At 36.5% G+C, this 21617-nt stretch overlaps 1 protein-coding gene across 1 annotated transcript in view; it reads right to left on the bottom strand.

The window, feature by feature from the left end:
• ATAD2B (ATPase family AAA domain containing 2B) overlaps positions 1-21617 on the bottom strand; it is a 173536-nt gene that overhangs the window by 49838 nt on the left and 102081 nt on the right. Inside the window, exons 16-18 of the mRNA XM_004696060.3 lie at positions 19506-19817; positions 15812-15947; positions 10946-11132 (exon numbers count right to left, since the gene is read on the bottom strand). Of these exons, the coding sequence (XP_004696117.1) occupies positions 10946-11132; positions 15812-15947; positions 19506-19817 (635 nt within the window). The remainder of the gene's footprint in view (positions 1-10945; positions 11133-15811; positions 15948-19505; positions 19818-21617) is intronic.

Below are 21617 nucleotides of genomic sequence, written 5' to 3'. Positions count from 1 at the left end.
TCCTCAACAAGACCTGGTGGTCTCTGCATTAAACATTCAGTGGTTCGAACTCACCCAGCAGCTCCTCAACAAGACCTGGTGGTCTCTGCATTAAAGACTACAGGCCAGAAAGTCTTTGGGACAGTTCTGTTGTCATATGGTTCACTTTGAGTTGGAATCGACTTTACAGCACACAACAATATGCAGTATTTAAAGCACAAGGAAATAAACATAAAATTAACAATGACTTGGATTACCGGAAACTTACTGAAGGATTATTTTTCTTTAATAAGTAAACTTAACACTTGCATGAATTTTTAAATATCACACATTGTATATAAAATTAACTCCTAATCCAATGAACAAACCAGATGAAAAAATGATGAAAACTTTCCTCCAGATTAGAAATATCGTATGATCACATCAAAGGTAGTAATTCTCCCTTCCCTTCAATATTTGCATATCCACCAATCCAGAACATTTGTACAATACAACTTCTTTAAGACTCAAATGTTGAAACTTTCTCAAAATATACACCTTCCTATCCTGGGTCTTGAAAATCCAAGGATTTTGCCTACAAATGCTCTTTTGAAGATTCGGGGCATAAATATTTGCAACAGGAAAGAACTACATCGGGGCACAAAGGCAAGCGAAGCACTTTTTAATGATATATATATTATATAAATATATATAATATATATAAATATATGTAATATATATAAATATATATAATATATAATTACATGCCACCCAAGACAGGGTGATATATGGAAGACAGTGACCTTTCGTTGTTTTCCCACTCCCCACTGTGTTCTGGTAAAATGAGGAAGATCAGCAGGAGAGAAAGGTGATTATATGGAAAAGACTAAGGAGCTGACTAAGAAACCTCATTAAACTAAGCACCTAATTCAGCCATGTAAATTACCCCATGCCCAAGGCACAACAGAAATAAAGTTTGCCTTTAATAGATTAAATTTTGTCTTTTATTCTGGAAATGGCTTTAAAGGAATATGTTTTGAGAACATCTGCATAGCAACACAAGGCTAAGTGATTAAAAACTTTACAGAGCCAAATATACAAGACCATAAGTGTTCTAAATTTATTTGCAAGACTGAGATAGACATAAGCATTATAAGCTCTAAACGAGTAGGTCTGATTGTGTTTCCTTTTTTTTTTCCTGTTTTTCTTTCACTTTTCATCCTATTCTCTCTAAATTAATAAAGCTGAGCAGGATATTCTATTGACCTTTTATCTCCAAAATCTTTAGGAAAATGTCTTCACAGGCTCATTAAAATGATATTTGAACATCTAGAAGGGAAAAAAATAAGAGGATAAAAGAAAAAGTCTAAGGTGAATATAGAAAAATAAACAGGTCTGGGCTTTCTAGAAGTCATGGTTCATGATCAAAGATGCTTCAAAAAATTCAAGGGAATATTCCATTTTTCCATGAACTTTTTGAAGGACCCTCCTATATAATTACCACAACTGAGAATTAGCCCAACTATATGCCAATCTCCAAGGAACAGTGCTAAAATTTTCTCCCTAATTTCATTTTAAAATTAAATCAAGTATCGAGTGGAGCGATGGGGGCACAGTGATTGAAGCATTTGGCTGCTAATCAATAATTGGTGGTTCAAAGCCACCCAAAAATCAAACCAAACTCACTGCCAGTGAGGCCATTCCGAGTCATGGCGACTCTGTAACAGCCACTTTAGAAAATGAGAGCAGCCGGCTTCCTGAGAGAGGTCAGCCTAACACTCCGGGAGCATTTCTAAACTTTGAGTCAGAAACGACTCAACAGTAATACTTTTGATTTTTATTGAAGCTTTTAAAAAAACTCTTTCTCTATGCTATCTTAGAATATCAAAATAAACATATATTTTCTTTAAATGTATAAACCACCCTAAGCTAATTCTCCAACTTCTAAGAGTAAAAATTAAAAGACTAGAGATTGAAAATAGTACTTCAGAGAAACCTAGTATAAGTATCCGGAAAAAATTTTACTCTTATTGGAATTTTTCTATAATTTAAAAAACAGTTCTTCAGCAGCTTTCTAATGACCTTTAAAGTTGTGGAGTAGGACACACTGAAATCAAGCAAATAACTCAAGAGTAGAAAAATAAGGTCTAGTTTTAGTGAAGTAGCAACTGTTTCTGGAGTAAGTGATGCCATTTGATAACTAGAAAAATACTCACCTATAGGGTGTCTTGGATTGGTGGATGTGCAAGGTGTAGTAGAAAACAGAAAAACTGTTATAGAGAAAAAAAAAGACAGTAGGCCAAATTACTGAACCAACCGTTTAAAAATACCTCTGACATGACCAGCACTCTTGCACAAATCAAATGAACAAAATACCAAGGTATGTGAACAGTCCATTTTGATTTTTTATTTAAATAATATTCTTTAGTCCCTCTGGTCTCCTTCATCCTCTAGACATCACTCTCCTGTAGATAATTTTTAAAAGTTGCTTTATTGAAAAAAAAAAAAAGGACAAACAACTTGCTCTGGATATCAAGGCTATTAGGAGGATCCACGCAAGCAAGCACGAATGATATACATTACACGAATTCCAATCATCTCAAAAGCTACACGTTGAAGTCCATACTTATCGACCAAATTAAAATGTTAGATACATAAAAATTTGGTGAGTTTTTCAAATTAAGAAACTTTACCCATTTTCTTTAAAAACTGAGAGTTGCCGTAATCTCTAACACAAATGTAAATGAAACAGAAAGTTCCAATATGTCGTTCACTAGCCTCAAAGAATATGGGAGAGAACCAAAGAACTTTCTATCAAAAAACTTCTAGAATTCATCTCAGCCACTTAACAATATTATGAATGTGAAGAACTTGCAAAGCCTAATACAAAGGAAAAGCCTGAGAGCGAAAACATTCTTCACTGCTACAAAAATAAAAATATATTATTAAAATAAGCTTTTGAAAAGTCCATATCCCTTGCTAGCATAAAATAAAGCTTATGTTCATCATTGGTTACTTTAATTTATGTATCACTTATTGCATCTATATTACACTAAACTTAATTGATCATCTCTGTGAAAAGAAAGGACCATACCGGTTGTGAATGGGACTCAAGAAATAAAACTATCTCAATATTTTATGTACATTAGGGGGTGCGGGGAATCTGTTGCAAATTGCAACTATCCTCTTTCTGAATGACAGTAACAACACAAATCAACATTTTATAAAAATTAAATAATTCAAACTTTTCTGATGAATTCATTTTCTAAGGACTTCAGGTTTTCAATGGGATTTTTAATCAGGACCAAGATTATTTCATTTGTTTCCAGCAACAATAAAAAAAGGGCTTCTCTTAAAAAAAAAATCCCAAAACCCAGATACGCAAAAGCAAAAGTATTAAAAGCATACATAGACTATGGTAAAATTAAGAAACCTACGAAGTACACACAGAGGTAAGTGTATGAACTTGTTTACGCAATTTAACAAACAAATATTTCCCCCCCACCCCTGAAAATTCTGTTACAATCTTGCCAGGTAAAGTGAAATTTTTTAATTTTCACAAATAACAAAACCATCTTGCTGAAATTACTTATAACAGCAGGTATACCAGAATTCTGAAGCTTTTGATTAATCCAATCATAGGTATATTAAAAGAAAAAAAGAACCACACTCAATACATTCTGTTTCTTAAAGTTGGGATTTAGTACCTGTATCATTCCATATTTCAATCACACCTAGGATAATTGTATAATTGCTACTACAATCAGTTTCCAAACATTCTCTTTCTACAAGTATTCCTTGATATCCTCACCCATCTCCCGCAGCCACCACCACCACTGTTCCCCCTCCCCTTGAACCCTTTATGCTACTTGCTGGCCCGGCCCTCTATGTTCATCACTTTTTTAAAGCAACAGTAAACAAATACTGGAAGATAAAGGAAAATCATTTAGGAATATCAAAAGTATAGCTATTGGTTTGTTGTTTCAATTTTTTAAAGAATGTTAGACACAACTGACAATACAGGTTAAGTTTTTGACAACAGATACTAGTGTCAGGCTTCTTTGTATAGGGTTAATTGTTGGTTAATGTTGTTACTAAAAAGAAAACAAAAAAGAAAGAAAAGTAAAACAAACAGACTCACTGCCTCAAGTTGATGCCAATGTATAGCAACCCTTCAAGTCAGGGTACAACTGCCACTTTGGGTTTCTAAGATTTTAAATCTTTACCAGAGCACACGGCCTCATCTTTGGCCCACGGAGTAGCTGGTGGGTTGGAACAGTGACCATTGTGATTAGCAGCTCAGTATGTAGTCCACACCACCACCAGGAATTAAAATTCCTTTAATATTCTAGTCAGGTGCCCACAAGTCAATTATGACTCACAGCAACCCGATGTGCAACAGAATAAAACACTACTTCATCTTGCGCTCCCCGCACAATTGTTACTACGAATGAGTCCATTGTTGCAACCACTGTGCCACCCTCTCTCCGGGAGGTCTTCCTCTATTTCCGCTGACTTCCTACTTTATCAAGTATCTTCTCCAGGAACTACTTTACCAATAACATGTCCAGTGTGCGCGAGACATCAACACTGCTAAGGAGCATTCCAGCTGTACTTCCTCCAAGGCCAATTTGTTCATCCTTGGGCTATCCATGGTATGTTTAATGTTCTTCACCACCACCATTTTTCAAAGGCATCAATTGCCCTGCAGTCTTCCTTATTCACTGTCCATCTTCCACACCTCTAGGAACTTAATGAAATACCCTGGCTTGGGGCAAGCGTAGGTTAGTCCTCAAAGTGACATATTTGCTTTTTAATACTTTAAAGAGTTGTTTTTGGATTTTTGCAGATTTTTACCCAATGGGATACATAATTTGATTTCTTGACTGACGCTTCCATAGGCACTGATTGTGGGTTGAAATAAAATGAATTCTTTGACAACTTAGCTTTTTTTATCCATTTATCATGCGGTTGCTTATGAACCCACTTGTGAGGATTTTTGCTTTCATTACACTGAAAGGCAATGCACTATTAATGCTGTGGTGTTTGGTCTTCATCAGTAACTGCTTCAAATCCTCTTCAAATTCTGCTAGGGTAATTGTGTCATCTTCATATTGCAGGTTGTTAATAAGCCTTCCTCCAGCATTTATAGAGGTTTAAATACAGACATGTACATATGTAAATATATTTTTATATGATGAAGGGGAAATAGATCTATGTGCATATATTTATAGGCTTAGTATTAAGGTAGCTGATGGACATTGAGCCTCCACTCAAGTACTCCGTCAATGCAAGAACACTTTGTTCTCCATGAAACTCACATTCCCTGATACTCATCTTCCCAACATGATTGACACGATCGCTGATTGCTGAAGACAAAGCAGGTGCATAAGCAAATGTGGTGAAGAAAGCTGATGGTGCCCAGCTATCAAAAGACATAGCATCTGGGGTTTTAAAGACTTGAAGGTAAACAAGCGGCCATCTAGCTCAGAAGCAACTGAGCCCACATGGAAGAAGCACCCCAGCCTGTGTGATCACGAGGTGTCGATGAGATCAGGGATCAGGCATCAAAGAACAAAAAAATCATATCATTGTGAATGAGGGAGAGTGGGGAGTGGGGACCCAATGCCCATCTGTTGGCAACTGGACATCACCTTACAGAAGGGTTGCGGGAAGGAGACGAGCCAGTCATGGTGCAGTGTAGCAATGATGAAACATACAACTTTCCTCTAGTTCCTAAATACTTCCTCCCTCCACTGTCATGATCCCAATTCTACCTTACAAATCCGGCTAGACCAGAGGATGTACACTGGTACAGATAGGAACTGGAAACACAGGGAATCCAGGACAGATGGACCCCTCAGGACCAGTGGTGAGAGTGGCAAGGTCGGGGAGAGGGAGGATGGGGTAGAAAGGGGGAACCGATTACAAGGATCTACATATAACCCCCGCCCTGGGGGATGGGCAACAGAAAAGTGGGTGAAGGGAGACATCGGACAGGGCAAGATATGACAAAATAATAATTTATAAACTATCAAGGGATTAGGAAGGAAGGAGGAGCAGGGAGGGAGGGGGAAAATGAGGAGCTGATAGCAAGGGCTCAAGTAGAAAGCAAATGTTTTGAGAATGATGATGGCAACAAATGTACAAAGGTGCTTGACACAACGTCTGGATTGTGGTAAGAGTTGTATGAGCCCCCAATAAAATGATTTAAAATAAATAAATAAACCTTCCTCCAGTCCTGATGCCACATTCCTCTTCACAGATTTACTCAGGTTTTTTTTTTTTACATTCTTTACATTCTCAGATTTACTCAGGACACAGATTGAATAAGTATAGAAAAGAATACAATGCTAATACACACCTTTCCTAATTTTAAACTATGCAATGCCCCCTTATGCACAGGTTCCACACTAGCATAATTAAGTGTTCTAAAATTTCCATTCTTCCCAATGAAAGATACAGTCTATTAAAATGGCCCCTCTAACCTCTGCTTGTGGATATAATCAACTTTTAGAGGGAGTTCTGTTACAGGATTCAAGTGGGATTTTATTCTTAGTAGAAGTAACTTTACTAGGGAGTGTAACCAAGTCACTATCTTTTGTTTTTCTTAGGGATGTGCAGTCAGTTGAAAGACAGAAACCACACCTCCATCTTTTGTGGATAAGAGCAATCTCAGAAGGAGGAACACACAGAGAAATCCCTGGTCCAGTGGAAGTGGAGCACATCTGAGATCTCCGTCTAGGCCTGGTGGCCTATTGATTATGCACTGGGCTGCTAAATGCAACACAGCAACTCGAAACCAAAAGCTCCTCCTCACACAGTTCAAAACCAAAAGCTAGGGCTTTCTACTCTCCTAAAGGGTACAGTCCCAGAAACTCACAGGGGCAGTTCTATCCTCTCCTGTGGGATCACCATGAGTCAGCAATACTTGATAGCAATGAGTTTGCGGGTTTTTTCTTTTATTTGGGGGGGGGGGGGAGAAACACGGGGAGAGGGACCTAGACCACAGAGCCTGTGGCCAGACCAGAGGCCAAGGCAAGAAGACCAAGAGAAGGAACAGAGGAGCAGCACTGATACTTTGTGATATTGGCTTAAACCATGTGGAGACCGAACCCTGCAACTGAATTTTAGACACTCACTGTCATCCATAGCCTTCTATCATCCGCTCCCTTGAATTAGGATTATATCATTTACAAGCCCTGGATCATACAGGCTGGTGTGATTCTTCCATCTGGACTTAACTGATGCATCACTTAGATGGGTGCTTGTTTGAAGACAATTCTTTAAGAGCCCAGATGCTATTCTTTCTGATAGTTGAGTGTCATCCGATTTTTTCACCACACTTTGCTATAGCACCCATATCTTCAGTGACCTCTTCCTGAGGGTGAATACCCAGTAGGGTCATGTCATTCTTAGATTTGAGCCAGAATTAAATACGAGCCCCAAATCCATTCATCTATCTGTGGTTTATACACGTCTTTGGTTCACTTTAGAGACATCACTACTATTTTACGATAGAGATTATAAATCATCCTCCTAAGGTATAAAGTAAATCTATTGATAATGTTATGAATCTAGTCAATGGTATAAAATTTAAAACACTGTTGAGAAAAGGCAATTAAATGTGTGCATGTTGCAATACATCAATTGTTGACTTGTACAGATTAAAAGCTTAAGTGACTGAACATTACGTACACAATGAGGGTTAGATATAGGGCAAAACTTTCAGTAACATTCATTCACTAAGGCAGAATCATGCCTGGCAGACTGACACATCAAAAAATAAAAGCAAAGGAGTATAAAATAGTAAATATACCTTCCATATATTCTTTTGATGCTTGCTCTGCCACACAGTATTTCGCCCATAAAATGCATCAGTATTGCAAATACTGATATTCAACCACATATTAGCTTAGTGAGGTAACCAAAAATCCCCTAGAGTACATCAGTTTTTCATTGTCCTTCCTGAGCCTTTAGAAGACTAGGAAAAGATTGTGATCTACTGAAGGCCTTGAAGAGTAACACTTGAGATGTGTGCTTAAGATGCAGGCTCCTAAGGCCTACCTCAAATTTACAGATTCAAAAATCTCTTTTTCTAATGCTAGAGAACCAAAATTTGTAATAAGAACCCCTGGATTAGTCTTAACCACTTCAAATATTAATAGATAGTGAGGAAAAAACCCCATAGCATGCACAAGCTCCTCCCCCTACTTTTTATCCATCCCAACCAGATCATTAATTGCTGCAGCAGTCAAGGGAGGAAAATGTGTTGCCATATGGCTGTGTACATATTTGTTTTAAAATATGGGCACAATAATACATGGTCTCCACATGATCAGAAATATCAACATCTCCTTTTTCATATCACCACACATATAAATAAAAAGATTTAAGACATTTACCTTTTAAAAATCATCTTTCAGGCTCATGTTAGACCAGATAACTCAATTTAATTTACACTAAGTGTGTCAGTGCTTGGAAGACAGAAGCAAGCTGTAATCGTTTTCCACATACCAAATCTTAAGTTTCCATGTCTTGAAATCTTTATGGGGAGCAATATTGATAAAAGATGATTATAGCTCAGTCAATTTGATGAGCTGATTTTGATCATCACAACAGCCTTTTGTGGTACTATTATTTCCCTTTCCTATGTGAAAAAATAAGGCTCAATAATATCAAATAAGATGGGCAAGGTGGTAATATTTAAGAACAGTAGCTAAGGCTTGAATCTAGGCAATCTGACTAAAACTTGAAGTATAAGTTAAAGACATATAATTAAAAAAAGGTTTATCTATAACTTCTTCAGCTATCCTTAATATTTGATTCTTCTTGAAGCCTTGTATAGTCATTAATCCCATGGTATATATACTCATTTGCTATTTTAAATGAAACTTCTATTAGATTTCTAACTTACTTATATAAAATGAAATTATTGATTTTAAAATAATCTGAATTTGCCACCTTAAGAAATTCTCTTATTATCCCTAATAAATTTCCAGCTTATGCTAAGTTTTATAGGCATACAATCACAGCCCAGGGAAATATTTGTACTTTAATGTATCCTTTCCAGTATTTATCTCTTATAATGTTGAAATGAATTTAATGCAGTGCTACATTCCATTTATAATATTTTCTTTATAATATTTTCCTAAGGGAAACTTTTTTTTTTTTAAACTGGTGTTGTTTTTACTAACTTTGTAGCGTTCCTTCGTCTATGCATTGGAACTGTTTAAATAGGATCTGCATGATCTTACCCCTCACCTATAACAGTGTTTCTCAACCTCCCTAATGCCACGACCTGTAGTGACCCCCCAACCAAAAAATTAATTTCGCTACTTCATAACTATAATTTTGCTACTGTTATGAATCGGGCGACCCCTGTGAAGGGGTCATTCGACACCCAAAGGAGTCCAACCTACAGGTTGAGAACTGCTGACCTATAAAATTGTCTGGGTTTAGTGCTCTTAAGACACAAGCTCAATTTTGTCTACAGCCAGTGTTCTATCTCCTCTCAGGTCTATTTTTAAAATTTATACTGTTTTACTAAATCACTTGGCTTTTATTTTAAATGGTACTGATTAATTCTTTGTACTGATATAAGTCTAGCATGATTGTGTCTATGAGGGAAAATATAAACAAATGCATAAATCAATATTATTGACAAAGTCAGGATGAGTTAGATGCATAAAACTTGGAGCAAAATACTGGCATGCAGCTTTTGTTCAGACCATGGATTCCAAAACAAAATCTTTAAATAGGGGTTTGGATAGTCAAATGTTATTACCAGAAGATGCCCTAGGACATGGAAACAATTAAGCACACCAAAGGTCTGAGATTTGAACCCACCCAAGATGGGCCTTAGAAGACAGTGACCTGTTTCTGGAAGACTTAGAAATCCTAAGAAGCACAGTTCTACTTTATAACATATGACTCTACCATGAGTCAAAATTGACTCTATTGCAACTGGTCTGTTTAAATGCTAAGATATATATCTCTTATGTAAGTATTTTGCATATACATATACTTATATATATGCATATTTGCATATATATGTATATATATTATATAATTCCAATACCTCTAAGGTAAAGTATAAGTAAAGACATAATTCAGAAATCACAAATTTGAAATGAGAGTCAGAAAAAGGCAAAAGAAATGACCTTTCTTCAATGCCTACACATCTTAATTCAAGAAATAAGATTTTTTAAAAGATATTATACATAAGCAGTGCGGAAAAAAAATCAATGAGCTCACTTGAAAAACTACTTTACCCTAATAGGAGAATGCTAATAAATTAATGCTAATTATATTCATATTACCATTCTTATAACATACCAAAACTTATAGACTAAAGGCAGTGTTCAGAGGGAAATTAATTGTGGTAAACGCCTAGATTTCAAAAAAGAAGAAATTAGTAATCTAATTTTACACCTTGAGGAACTAGAAAAAGAAGAAACAAGCCCAAAGATACAGATAAAAGTAGAGATGAAAAAAATAGAGAATAGGAAAATGATAGAATAACTAAATCAGAACTTGTTTATTTAAATATCAGTGACATTAACAAACCTCAAACTAGACTGACAAAGAGAGAGAGAAGATGCATATACCTAAAATTAAAAATGAAAGGACGTTATAAGCAACCTTACAGAAATTTTTAAAATCCTAAGTAAATGCCATGAGAAATTATATGCTAACAAATTAGATAACTTTGAGTAAATGGACAAAGTCCGATAAACACACAATAGCATCATGGTATAATTCCTGCTAACGGAAAGGTTGGTTGTTTGAACCCACCATATACACTCTGCAGAAGAAATTAATGACAGTCTGTTTCAGTAAAGACCAGTGACTTGGAAACCCCATGGGGCAGTTCTACTCTGTCCTACAGGGTTGATGTGAGTCCGGATTAACTCGATGGCAACAGGTTTTGTTGTTTTTTGGGGTTGTTTTTAAGCAATAATAATCTGCTATGTTACAAACCTACCTGTGCACAAGATTCTTCAGGTGTTTTGGCACTAACTGAATAAAGTGCTGGGAGATCTAGTCTGTGTACAGAGAATTTTTCTAGAGTGTGCAAAAGTGCTGGAGCAAGGTGAGAAGTTTGACCTGAGCCTCGTTCTCCAGACAGCAATAATCTTGGCCTGTAAGAGGTTGGCTGGTGGTACGGTGACCTGCAATACACACAAGATATAATTACTTTAAAACCATACATTCTGCAGTGTCTACCCGAAATATTAGGCAAGATATAGATCAAGAAATCAAGGCTCAAACAGGTATAATATATACATCTATATATGAATATAGGTATATATTCTAGATATTAAAGCTCAAATTCTATTTCAGATTCATATGGTTGTAAAGTCCCAGTTCTAAACCACTATGTTAAGACATTCCATACTTGATATTGAAACATATTATTGAATAACAAATGCACACAGAGCCATCATAAGATCTCAATAAAGATTCTGGAATAAAGAGGGGGGAAAAAAGCACAATAAACCAAAGAAAAGAAACACACATCATTGGAAGAGAATAGGCACTGAATCACAATGTTAGTTTGTTGTGTATTGTGCAGTAGCAACTTTTAAAAATACAAAAGCTGTTAAGAAAACGAGAGTTATAGATTTTTAATTAATAGAATTCTGAACTTTTTAACTTCAAACAACTAAATATGAAAGACTTGGCCATAAAAAGAGGGGGGCTAACCTTAATATATAGAAATTTATGTACATAGTGTTTAAAAGCAACAGCCATAGCCCCCCAAAATAGACAATTCAAAACCAAATTTGAAGTACATAACATTTTTAAATGTTTGTTCATTCAACAAACATTTGTAGAATGCCTCTTTTGCTGATTATCTCAGTCCTTGGTATTCTGTACCTCAATGACAAGGGGCTTCTTTCCTATCTGCTAAGGGAATGAACAAAGGACCTGTGAAACTAGTGACGAACTCTGTGAGAACTGGCTAGGTAAACATCATAACCTTGAAGTCAGGCCCCAGTGAAATTCTGGCACAGGACTGTCCTCACAGATAATTCTAAGACATGCTGACCCACAGCAACAGCTTAGATAAACCTGAAAGAAATGATGTATGAGACCCAAGGGCAAACTGAGTACATGAGGAAGTGGCTCGACCATCTGCAGAGTGTCAACCCCCAGACCCCTTTGACAGTGCCATATAAAAAAACTAGAGCGTTTCCCTAGACAACGTCCTCATCTCAACTCACAAGGGAGACATATTTTATCGATGCTTAAGGTATCCTTCTCAGCTCTCGCAGGGGCCCACTTCATTTCTTTTGAAGTGACGCTATGCTTTAATATACATGTGCCTTAACTCTTCGCTACTGGGTGTATGTATATGTGTGTGAGACAGCAGCTTATCTCAACCCTAACAAACCACACCACCTCGTGGCTTGCTAGTTCCCTTGTAGATGAAAGCCCAGGAACCAAATATCATGCTAGGTAGACAAAAATATCACTGTTATCAGAGAACTCATAATTAAATGATATATAGTGGTAAAAGGAATTATATAGATTACTATAATTCGGTGGTATTGTTTAAATTCAAAGTACAGTGAGATCCCAATAAGGAATTAAGTTTTTACTGGGAAAGTATTACCAAAAGAGCAGCCCAACAAATTAAGGGGCAAAAATGGTTAATTTCAAAAAAGAAGTAAAAAGATGTGCAAAAGAACAGAATCTATAGTGGATGTAGCCCTGGGTGGATATCCTGTTCTTCACACAGCCAGTGTCTGGCTGGGGATTTGGGAAGGTTAAAGGTAAAGGTGCTAGGGGTTAGGGTGGAGAAGAAAAAGAAGAATCAGAAGATGAAGGATGTTAAGAGTTCGGAATTCATATTGAACGTGATAGTATGGCATAATCAGACACAATAAGCTACTTAAGCAAAGGAATGACGGAATCAGATACCTGCTTTAGGAACACAGCTCTAGGTCAGTAGGAAAAAGAGCCTTATAGGAAAATACAAGTCTGACATAATAATCCAAGCACGAGATAATAAATGATAATCTAAAGAAGAAGAGTGTCAGGAAAAAGTGAGAAGCTATAGCCTCAGATGAAACTTACTTAAGTTTTTAGTATATGTGCTGCCGAAGCGAGCACGAAACTTACTTAGTAAGAAAAATCAACAATGCTTGGATACTAAAGGAAAGGACAATAAAGGCATTCAGGATGATATCAAATTTTACCTGGGGCACTTGAAAGAATGGCGATGAAGCTATTCAAAACAAAAGCTCACAGAAAGTGACGGGGAAATGAAGCTCCTGCTTATATGGGACGACAAACGAAAGATAGACAACTGGACAGTATGGAATTAAAGAGCACTCTTCGCCCCCCTTCATTCTGGCCTTCACAACGAGACTGGACAGTCATTATACAGATAAAATTTAAGACAATGGGAGATAAAATAAGAAAAGTAGATTTTACCTGTTAGGTTGAGAAATTAAAATTTAATTTTAATATCCTTTACTAGTAAGTACAAGATTGGAAAATAGACTTTCTCACAACTTGTAGATCGAAAAAATGAGAAGGAGAAGATCAGCCAGTCAGGATGCAGTATAGCATCAATGAAGGATACAATTTTCCTCTAGTTCTTTAACCCTTCCTGCCCCCAAATTATGACCCCAACCTTACAAATCTGGCTAGACCAGAGCATGTACACTGGTACAGATAAGAGCACACAGGGAATCCAGGACAGATAAACTCAACAGGACCAATAATGAGAGTAGCGAAACAAGGAGGATAAGGGAAAGGTGGGGGGAGAAAGGGGGATTCGATCACAATGGTTGACATATAGTCCCCTCTCGGGGGCATAATAGAAAAGTGGGTGAAGGGAGACAGCAGTCGGTGTAAGACCTGGAAAAAATAATAATTTATAAAGTATCAAGGGTTCATGAAGCAGGACGTGGGCGGAGAGGGAAGGGGGAGATGAGCAGATACCAAGAGCTTAAGTAGAAAGAAAATGTTTTGAAACTGATGATGGCAACACAGGTACCAATGTGCTTGACACGTGGATGGATGGATGGATGGATGGATGGATGGATGGATGGATGGATGGATGGATGGTGATAAGAGCTATAAGAGCCTCCTAAAAATTATTTTTTAAGTACAAAAATGAAATTTTTCTGAAATTTATTTTGCAGTTCTAACTATGCCACAGGTTTAAATTACTGGACACTGACAGAGCGATAAGACTAACTCATACCAGCTCTAAATGAGCTATCCTCCTTCTGGATAGAAAGTGTCACCTTTTCCCTCAGCGTGTTGCTGGTTCAAACTATTGCATTTTGTGATTAATGGCCCACTATGTAACCAACTACACCATGGCTCCTGAACAACTGGTTGGTGGATACAAACTCGGAATGTGTGGCTCTGCTTATATACCTACAGAGAATCCAGAATGCGGTCACCAGAACTTGAACAAGATTACCTTCAGGTGCTGGTGCTTCCATTTTCACTTTCACTTTCTCCAACGGAGCAGATGGTGCACTGCTAACTGTGATTAGCAGGTCAACATATAACCCGATGCCATTATAAAAACTAAATTAAGATGAGCCACGAAGTGTCACACATTAAATCAATGGCAGAGAACAGTCTTAAATCTTGGAACTCAAAATCAGGCGTGAAGTTTTTTCTATTGCCAAAATCTACCTCTGTATTTATTGATAAGAAGCTCTTATAAAATTAAAGTACATGACTTGTTAACTTCTTTCTACCTGTTACTATATAGTTCAAATCTAAGTAAATTTTCAACAGATCCACAAATAAAAATGGCCCAACTGCAGACCAAGGAAAGTGTCTAGTGGCGTTCTCTAGGGCACCCGTCCCACACGGACAAAACGCTCCCGCAGGCTCAGAAGACCTCCCTGCATGAAAGCGTCTGGAGGCAAGAAACGTCTCTAATAAGAGAACTTGCTGTCTAACAGTGTTTCAAGAAATATGAATAGATGAATGTACGTAAGTTTCATTTCAAAAATAAAAAAGAAACATGCACACAAAGAATCATATCTAACTTTACAATAATTTACTAAAACTTATATGGGAGGAACTTCCCATTCAAGCTGTAGATGGAACTTATAAAAAGTAACTCTTAAAGAAAATTACAGGCAATCCAGCCAATTCTGATACAAATGTAATTCTACAATGTGGCCCTTTAACCATCATGCTAATTATGTAAATACAAGTGATGATGTTAGTAATTTTTAATTTATTCTCTTAATTTAAAATGACATTCACATTAAAATTATTTCTTTATTAAGGGCACAACAAAAGCTGGCTTAATGTAACTAGTGGAAACATAAAAGTAAAAAGAATAACCATTAAATCCAAATTAGGAAACTATAAATTAATGAGATTTTGTAGAATCAGAGGTTATTAAATCACTGAGCAATTTCTAATACAAAAATATCTTTCAAGAGTTCCTAAATTATCATCCCAAACATTATAACTTAATAGTGTTCTTATATCTAGGTCGATTTCATTTCTGTCCATTTTAATTCAAATTTTAAAAAGCAATAAAATTGGGAGCAAGAATTGGCATCTAAGGGTAATCTGCTGTCTCCCATTCTTCAACAACAAGAACAACAAATGCGATCACATTTTTAAAATGAAACAAAACAGAAAGCCCAGTAAGCTACAGTAAGTACAGTTCTCCTGATTAGAGGATCAACTAATTATTACCATCCAAAAAAGTACATGGACTTTTCCAGAATTGCATCCAAAGAAAAAGAAATAAAGTTCCCAGTCACAACTATAAGCAAACTTTTACTACAGGCTGCAAAGTAGCAAAAAGCACTGAAAACGGTAAGAGATTAGATATGACTGAAACACTCACGTAGAGAAATGAAGGTAGGGCTTCTGCGCGGCACCAGTTGATGGCTGTCTCTTTGGTGACCCTGAGGGACAACTGCTCTCAAAAATCGATAGAGCATTCTCATCTTCACTATCATCTAAAAGCAGAGCTTCTGTATCTGTTTTTTAAAAGACAAGAATGAGGCTTTACAGTCCTTTAATAATAGCGCTCTAAGCTAAAAAGAAATTGGACTACAAATCAAATAAATTAATCTATCAAATAATAGATTTACTACTAGGCAGGTTGGCAAGCTATGATATTTTAAATATTTAAAGAGTGAAACAAACACTAAGTCTTTCACAGAATGTTTTAAGCCATCATTTGACAGGCTTCGTTGGTTAATCGCAACCAAGTCTGGTGGGAAGTGGCAGGACTAAAACATTTATCCACTTACTAAAAATTCTCCATCTATTTTGGCCAAAAAGAGTCAATTTTATTAAATATAGTTGGTTTAATTAATGGAGTAGGTAAGTTATAACTAACTCTTACACAAAGGATAAAGAGCACACAAACTGATTTTTTTAAATGGTGTACACACACACCCTTTTCAATGAGAATCTAGTTCAGTTGAGTCAGAAATTCAATCATACAAAGCAAGTCTTAAAAATGCACTCATTCAAGCAGCATTTAGCTATATAAAGGTCTTAAATTCTGACTAAATAAAACCAAACGACTACTTCTTACTGAAAAATTAACCTGGTGTACCTCTTTTAAGTATTACTAGTTGTACATCACGTGCATTTATGAAAACTAACAATTCATTCAAATAAAAATAAGTACAATGTGTGTTGTGCAGCAGCTTAAGGGGAAAATTACAACGGACAGAAATCATATCCTTCCTCTCAAAACAAAGAAATAAAATGAGGGAATGTTTTCTACATCAACTCTCAGTGGCAGATACAGATACTGTATGTACTCGTGTATAAGCCGAGTTTTTCAGCACATTTTTAATGAAGTTTTGTGGTAAAATTAGGTGCCTCGGCTGATATTCGGGTCAGCTAATACTCGAGTATGTACAGTATAAAAAAATTTTTTTAAGCTATAAATTTTAAGAGCAAAGTATTTTAAGTGTAATCTGGAAAATAAAGTATAATATCTTTTATAATACAAAGAAAGCATAATAGTCTAAGGAAGATAAAATTAACCAGAATAATCTATTTTTAACATTTTAATATCTTAATAATCAAAGTGAGATTTGTCCTCTTATCCTCTGGTACCTGTCATTAACAGAAAGGGAAAAAATGCTTTAGATCCAATTGTTTTCTATCAGGTAATGACAGGTACCAGAGAATAAGAGGAACCAAATCTTACTTTATTAAAATATTAAAATTTTTAAGTTGTTGAGTTGTATCCACTCATTGCGACCCTACATACCAGAGAACAACGTCTGGTCCTCTGGCACCATCAAAATCGTTATGCTTGAGGCCGCCACTGTGTCCACCCATCTTGTTGAGGCTCTTCCTTTTTTTGCTACCCCTTTTAACCACGCATGATGCCCTTCTTTTCCAGATAACATATGCCAAGCACATGAGACAAAATCTCACTATTCTCAATTCTAAACAGCATTCTGGCTGTACTCCTTCCAAGATAGATTTAATATTTCTCCCTCCTTTCTGGCAGTAGATAGGTACTTTCATAAATCACCAGCACCATGACTCAAATGCATTCATTCTTCTTCGATTTTCCTTATTCAATGTCAAACCTCCATATGAATATGAGGAAAGAAATGATCCCATGGCTTGGGTCAAGTGCAACTTAGTCCTCAAAGGGACATTCTTCCTCTTCAACACTCTGAAGAGGTCTTGTGCAGATTTTTTTTTTAAATCATTTTATTGGGGACTCTTACAACTCTTGTTACAATCCATACATTGATTGCATCAAGGATATTTGTACATACGTTGCCTTCATTCATTTCTAGACATTCACTTTCTATTGAGCCCTTGGTATCAGCTCATTTTTCCCCTTCCCACCCCCTACCCTCATACCCTGTTGGTAGATTATAAATTATTATTATTTTCATATCTTACACACTGACCGCTGTCTCTCTTCCCCTGTGTTTTCTGTTGTTCTTCCCCCTGTAGAGGCGAGTATGGTTCTGATGCACATCTTTTAAACCACATAGTATTTCCTTGTTCTGTTTCAATATGGCCTCTTGATAGTGCCTCCTGAGCAAACACACATGTGCGCATGTACACACAAAACCTTCACTGCTAGTGAGTCGATTATGACTCAGAGTGATTGATTCTATTGAACAGAGTAAACCAGCTTCTTTGTATTTCCTAGGCCGTAAATCTTTCTGGGAGCAGAAGGCCTCATCTATCCCCTGCAGAGCTTCGGATAGAGCTGAATGGCCACCTTGCCTTTAGCCCCGCAACACCTAACCAAGGCTCCATCGGTCGGGAAAACGAAGTGCTCTAGAATTTGCATGCTTCTCAATCTACCCAGAACCTGTAATGATCCACAAAGTCAAGTGGGGTGCCTTTGTATAGTCAATAAATCACAACTAAACATGAGAATGCGGTTTTCTGCTTTCAGCCAAGATACATCTGATGTTAACAATGATATCCCTCATGCAATATCCTCTCCTGGCAGCTCCCTGTTGATGTACTGCTAAAATCGTTGTTAAATGATCGCATTAAAATTAATGATGTTGTTCTATCATTTCCATACTACTGTGGACTTGTTTGGAATAAGAACAAATATAATTCTCTTCTGTTTAGTTGGGTAGATTGCTGTCTTCAAATTTCTTGATATACATTCCCAGGCCTTCATCAACTTGTTGAAACATTTCAAGTGGTATTCTGTCCATTACTGGAGCCGTTTCACTAGTGCCTTCAGTGCAGCGTGGACTTCTTTTAGTACCATCAATTCTTGATCGCACACTATCTCTTGAAATGACTGAATGCCAACGAGCTCTTTTTGCTACACTGACTGCGTAGTAGTTCACTGTCTTTTAATGCCTCCTGCATCATGAATTTTTTTGCCCACGGAATCCTTCATTACAAAGACTTGAAGCTTTCTTGATTATTTCCTTCAGTTCTTTCAGCTTAAGATATTTTTCCTTCTTGGTTTTCTAACTCCAGGTCTGCACATTTCATTATAATGCTCTGTCTTCTCAAGCTACCCTTTTAAAATTTCTATTTAGCTCTTCTTAAATGAACTTGCGAAAGCAATTTAGATTCTACAGGGAGCTTCAAAAATTCATGGAAAAACTCCAATATCTTTTTGTTCTGTTTCTCCATTAAATTTTGAAGCCCCCTTATATAACCTTTTATCTTTTTATTAAGTTTCCAAGTCTCCTATATAATAAAAATGAGTCCCTACATGGTAAAATTGCTTTGAAGTTGAATATATAGCAGTTTATCCAAAAGCTTTAAAATAACAAAAGAAACATAAGCTATTTTCATTATAGTTAATTTTTCTAAAATTCATTAGCTCTCCTACGTGAGATGCTCATAATAGCCCAATGAGCAAACATTCATATTCAATCACCCTACAAACATTCACCACGTCCCTATTGCAGGGTGGCCAGTATGCTAAGCTTGGAATATATGATGGAAAGTGAAATAAGTACTTTCTATATTCATGATACATAAATAACCTTATGAGAAAACCCATTATTTATACTGGCACAAATGTTCCCATTACAATAACACAGAGAAGTAATTTATAGTACCGTCTTTCCTGTCACTCTGACTGATCTCAGCATGAGGAAACACTCTTTGCAAGACTGCTAGGATGCTGTTGAAGCTTCTTTCTAGGAGTGGCCTTATGATAGGGGACAGTGCATGTCCCGAAGACATCACAGCACGCTGGGAAGCAGGCACAATATTTTGCATTGCATGATAAAAATCTTGTGCATTGAGCACTATTGAAGAAACATCCAGCTGCAGCTTATGACTGCTAGCATAAATCTGGGGGTAACGTCTCCTCAGGGCAATCAGGGCAGCTTCGGTGCACAAGGCCTTGATATCAGCGCCACAGTAGCCTAATGCACAAAAGGAAAAGGATAAGAAAGGTAAGTTCATTTTTCCAAGGACCAACTACAATTTTCAAATCTACACAGCCTTAGCTAAAGTAATACCCAGTCCTTAATCATCAATTATGTATAGTTTTATGAGCAAACTGAAATGGACTTTTACATTGCCTTAATAAAATTAATGAATTAAGTGCTAAGTATTCAATAAGACTATTTTAGATTAACATAAACATAAACTAAAAGTATTCAAACAAAAGAGGTCATTCTGTGTTAAGTCGCTGATTACGGGGTACAGCTGGCTTCAGGAACAGCTGTTAGAACAGAAGTAGTTTCAACCCAATCCTTCATCAAAACTCCAAATCATTTGTTTAATTCTCATGACATTTTTACAAACAACATATATTTCTAATAGTATTAATTTCTAAACACATGAAAGGGAGTAGTACAAAGTAAGGCATAGGCAAAACCTCAAAAAGAGCTGTTTTGCCATCAAGTATGAGTTCAATTCACAACGTAAATTAACATTCACTTATTCAAAAACATCACTCCATTTGTAATTTACCGGAGAAAGTTCCAAAAGCAATAAATGAAATAGGAACGTTAAAAACATTTTCCTCAATTCCCCACACTAACTTTGCTTTTATGTATATTTTTAGCTTCAAGTGATTGACTATCTAGTTCTAATGGCTGTACCAGGATGAGGCTTATCTATATTTACCTGAACAAATCTTTTGTGCTTTTAAATCATTTCAGTCATTTTAGTAACAAGTACATATAAAAAACAGAAAACTTTACCATAAGAAGAAAAAGAAAATGAGCCTCATAGCTTGCTTTTGGTCACTGGAGGGGGGGCGGGGGGGGTGCACTAGTGGGAGCAGATGTAAATCACTAGTCCCTGTGCTCCTCAAGGAGCCGGATTTGGTTTTTCTCTTTCTACCCAACAATGACCTTGTGGAACACTTAAATATAAAATAAAAAATGGTAATTAGATAATAAAACCATTAGCAGAGAAGTAGCTCCAACTTAACGAACAGAAAGAACATTTAGTGACATCTTATTTTTAGGTCATCTGATTCGGAGTAGAACAATGATCCCATAAATAGTGACATCTTACAAATAACAAAAATAAAATTTCTTTACCTTGCTATTTCGTAGCACATACCACCTGCTATCCTCTAAGTCATTGACCTATATGATGACTGTCTACCTCCCCACCACGAGAATGTGGGGCTCCATGAGGATGAGGATTTTAGTTTGTTGTGTTCACTACAGATAGTTGACAGATTATGGCCATAACAGATTCCTGTTACCGTGAACCTCACTTACAAACCTGGTTTTGTTGGTTTACATCTTATAGTTAATAATGCATACCACATAAAAAGTTGCACCCAGACATAAAATTCCAATTTATAAAGATGCTAATAAAAGGCACTAATAATGGAAAGTTTAAAAATGAAGCATTTGATTTATATCAGAGCCAATTTAGAAAGGAGTTGTCAGAACACAACTCCCTCAGAAATCAGCCGTGTATCTCAAAGCCCTCAACAGTGCCTGGTACACAGCAGACGGACAAGAACCACAGCAGAGGAGAGGACAGTCTAGAAGGGTAACTCGCCACTTCGCGCTTCGACTTCCGCGGCTTCACTCTATCGTGGTTTTTGGGTAACAGCGCATGCTCTGTCATTACTGCCACTGATTGGCTCATAATGTATACGCTTGATGCCATAAATAATATAATAAATAATAAATGATAATTGTAACGTCCAAAATGTTTTACTGTATTTTCCCTTTTTCGTTTAATAAATTGGG

The sequence above is a fragment of the Echinops telfairi genome, unplaced genomic scaffold (genome assembly GCF_000313985.2).
Source record: "Echinops telfairi isolate 266 unplaced genomic scaffold, ASM31398v2 ScPeMD7_9;HRSCAF=40, whole genome shotgun sequence".
NCBI classification, from domain to species: domain Eukaryota; kingdom Metazoa; phylum Chordata; class Mammalia; order Afrosoricida; family Tenrecidae; genus Echinops; species Echinops telfairi.
The sequence above is the reverse complement of the archived record's forward strand: the minus strand, read 5'-3'. Positions and strand labels throughout refer to the sequence as shown.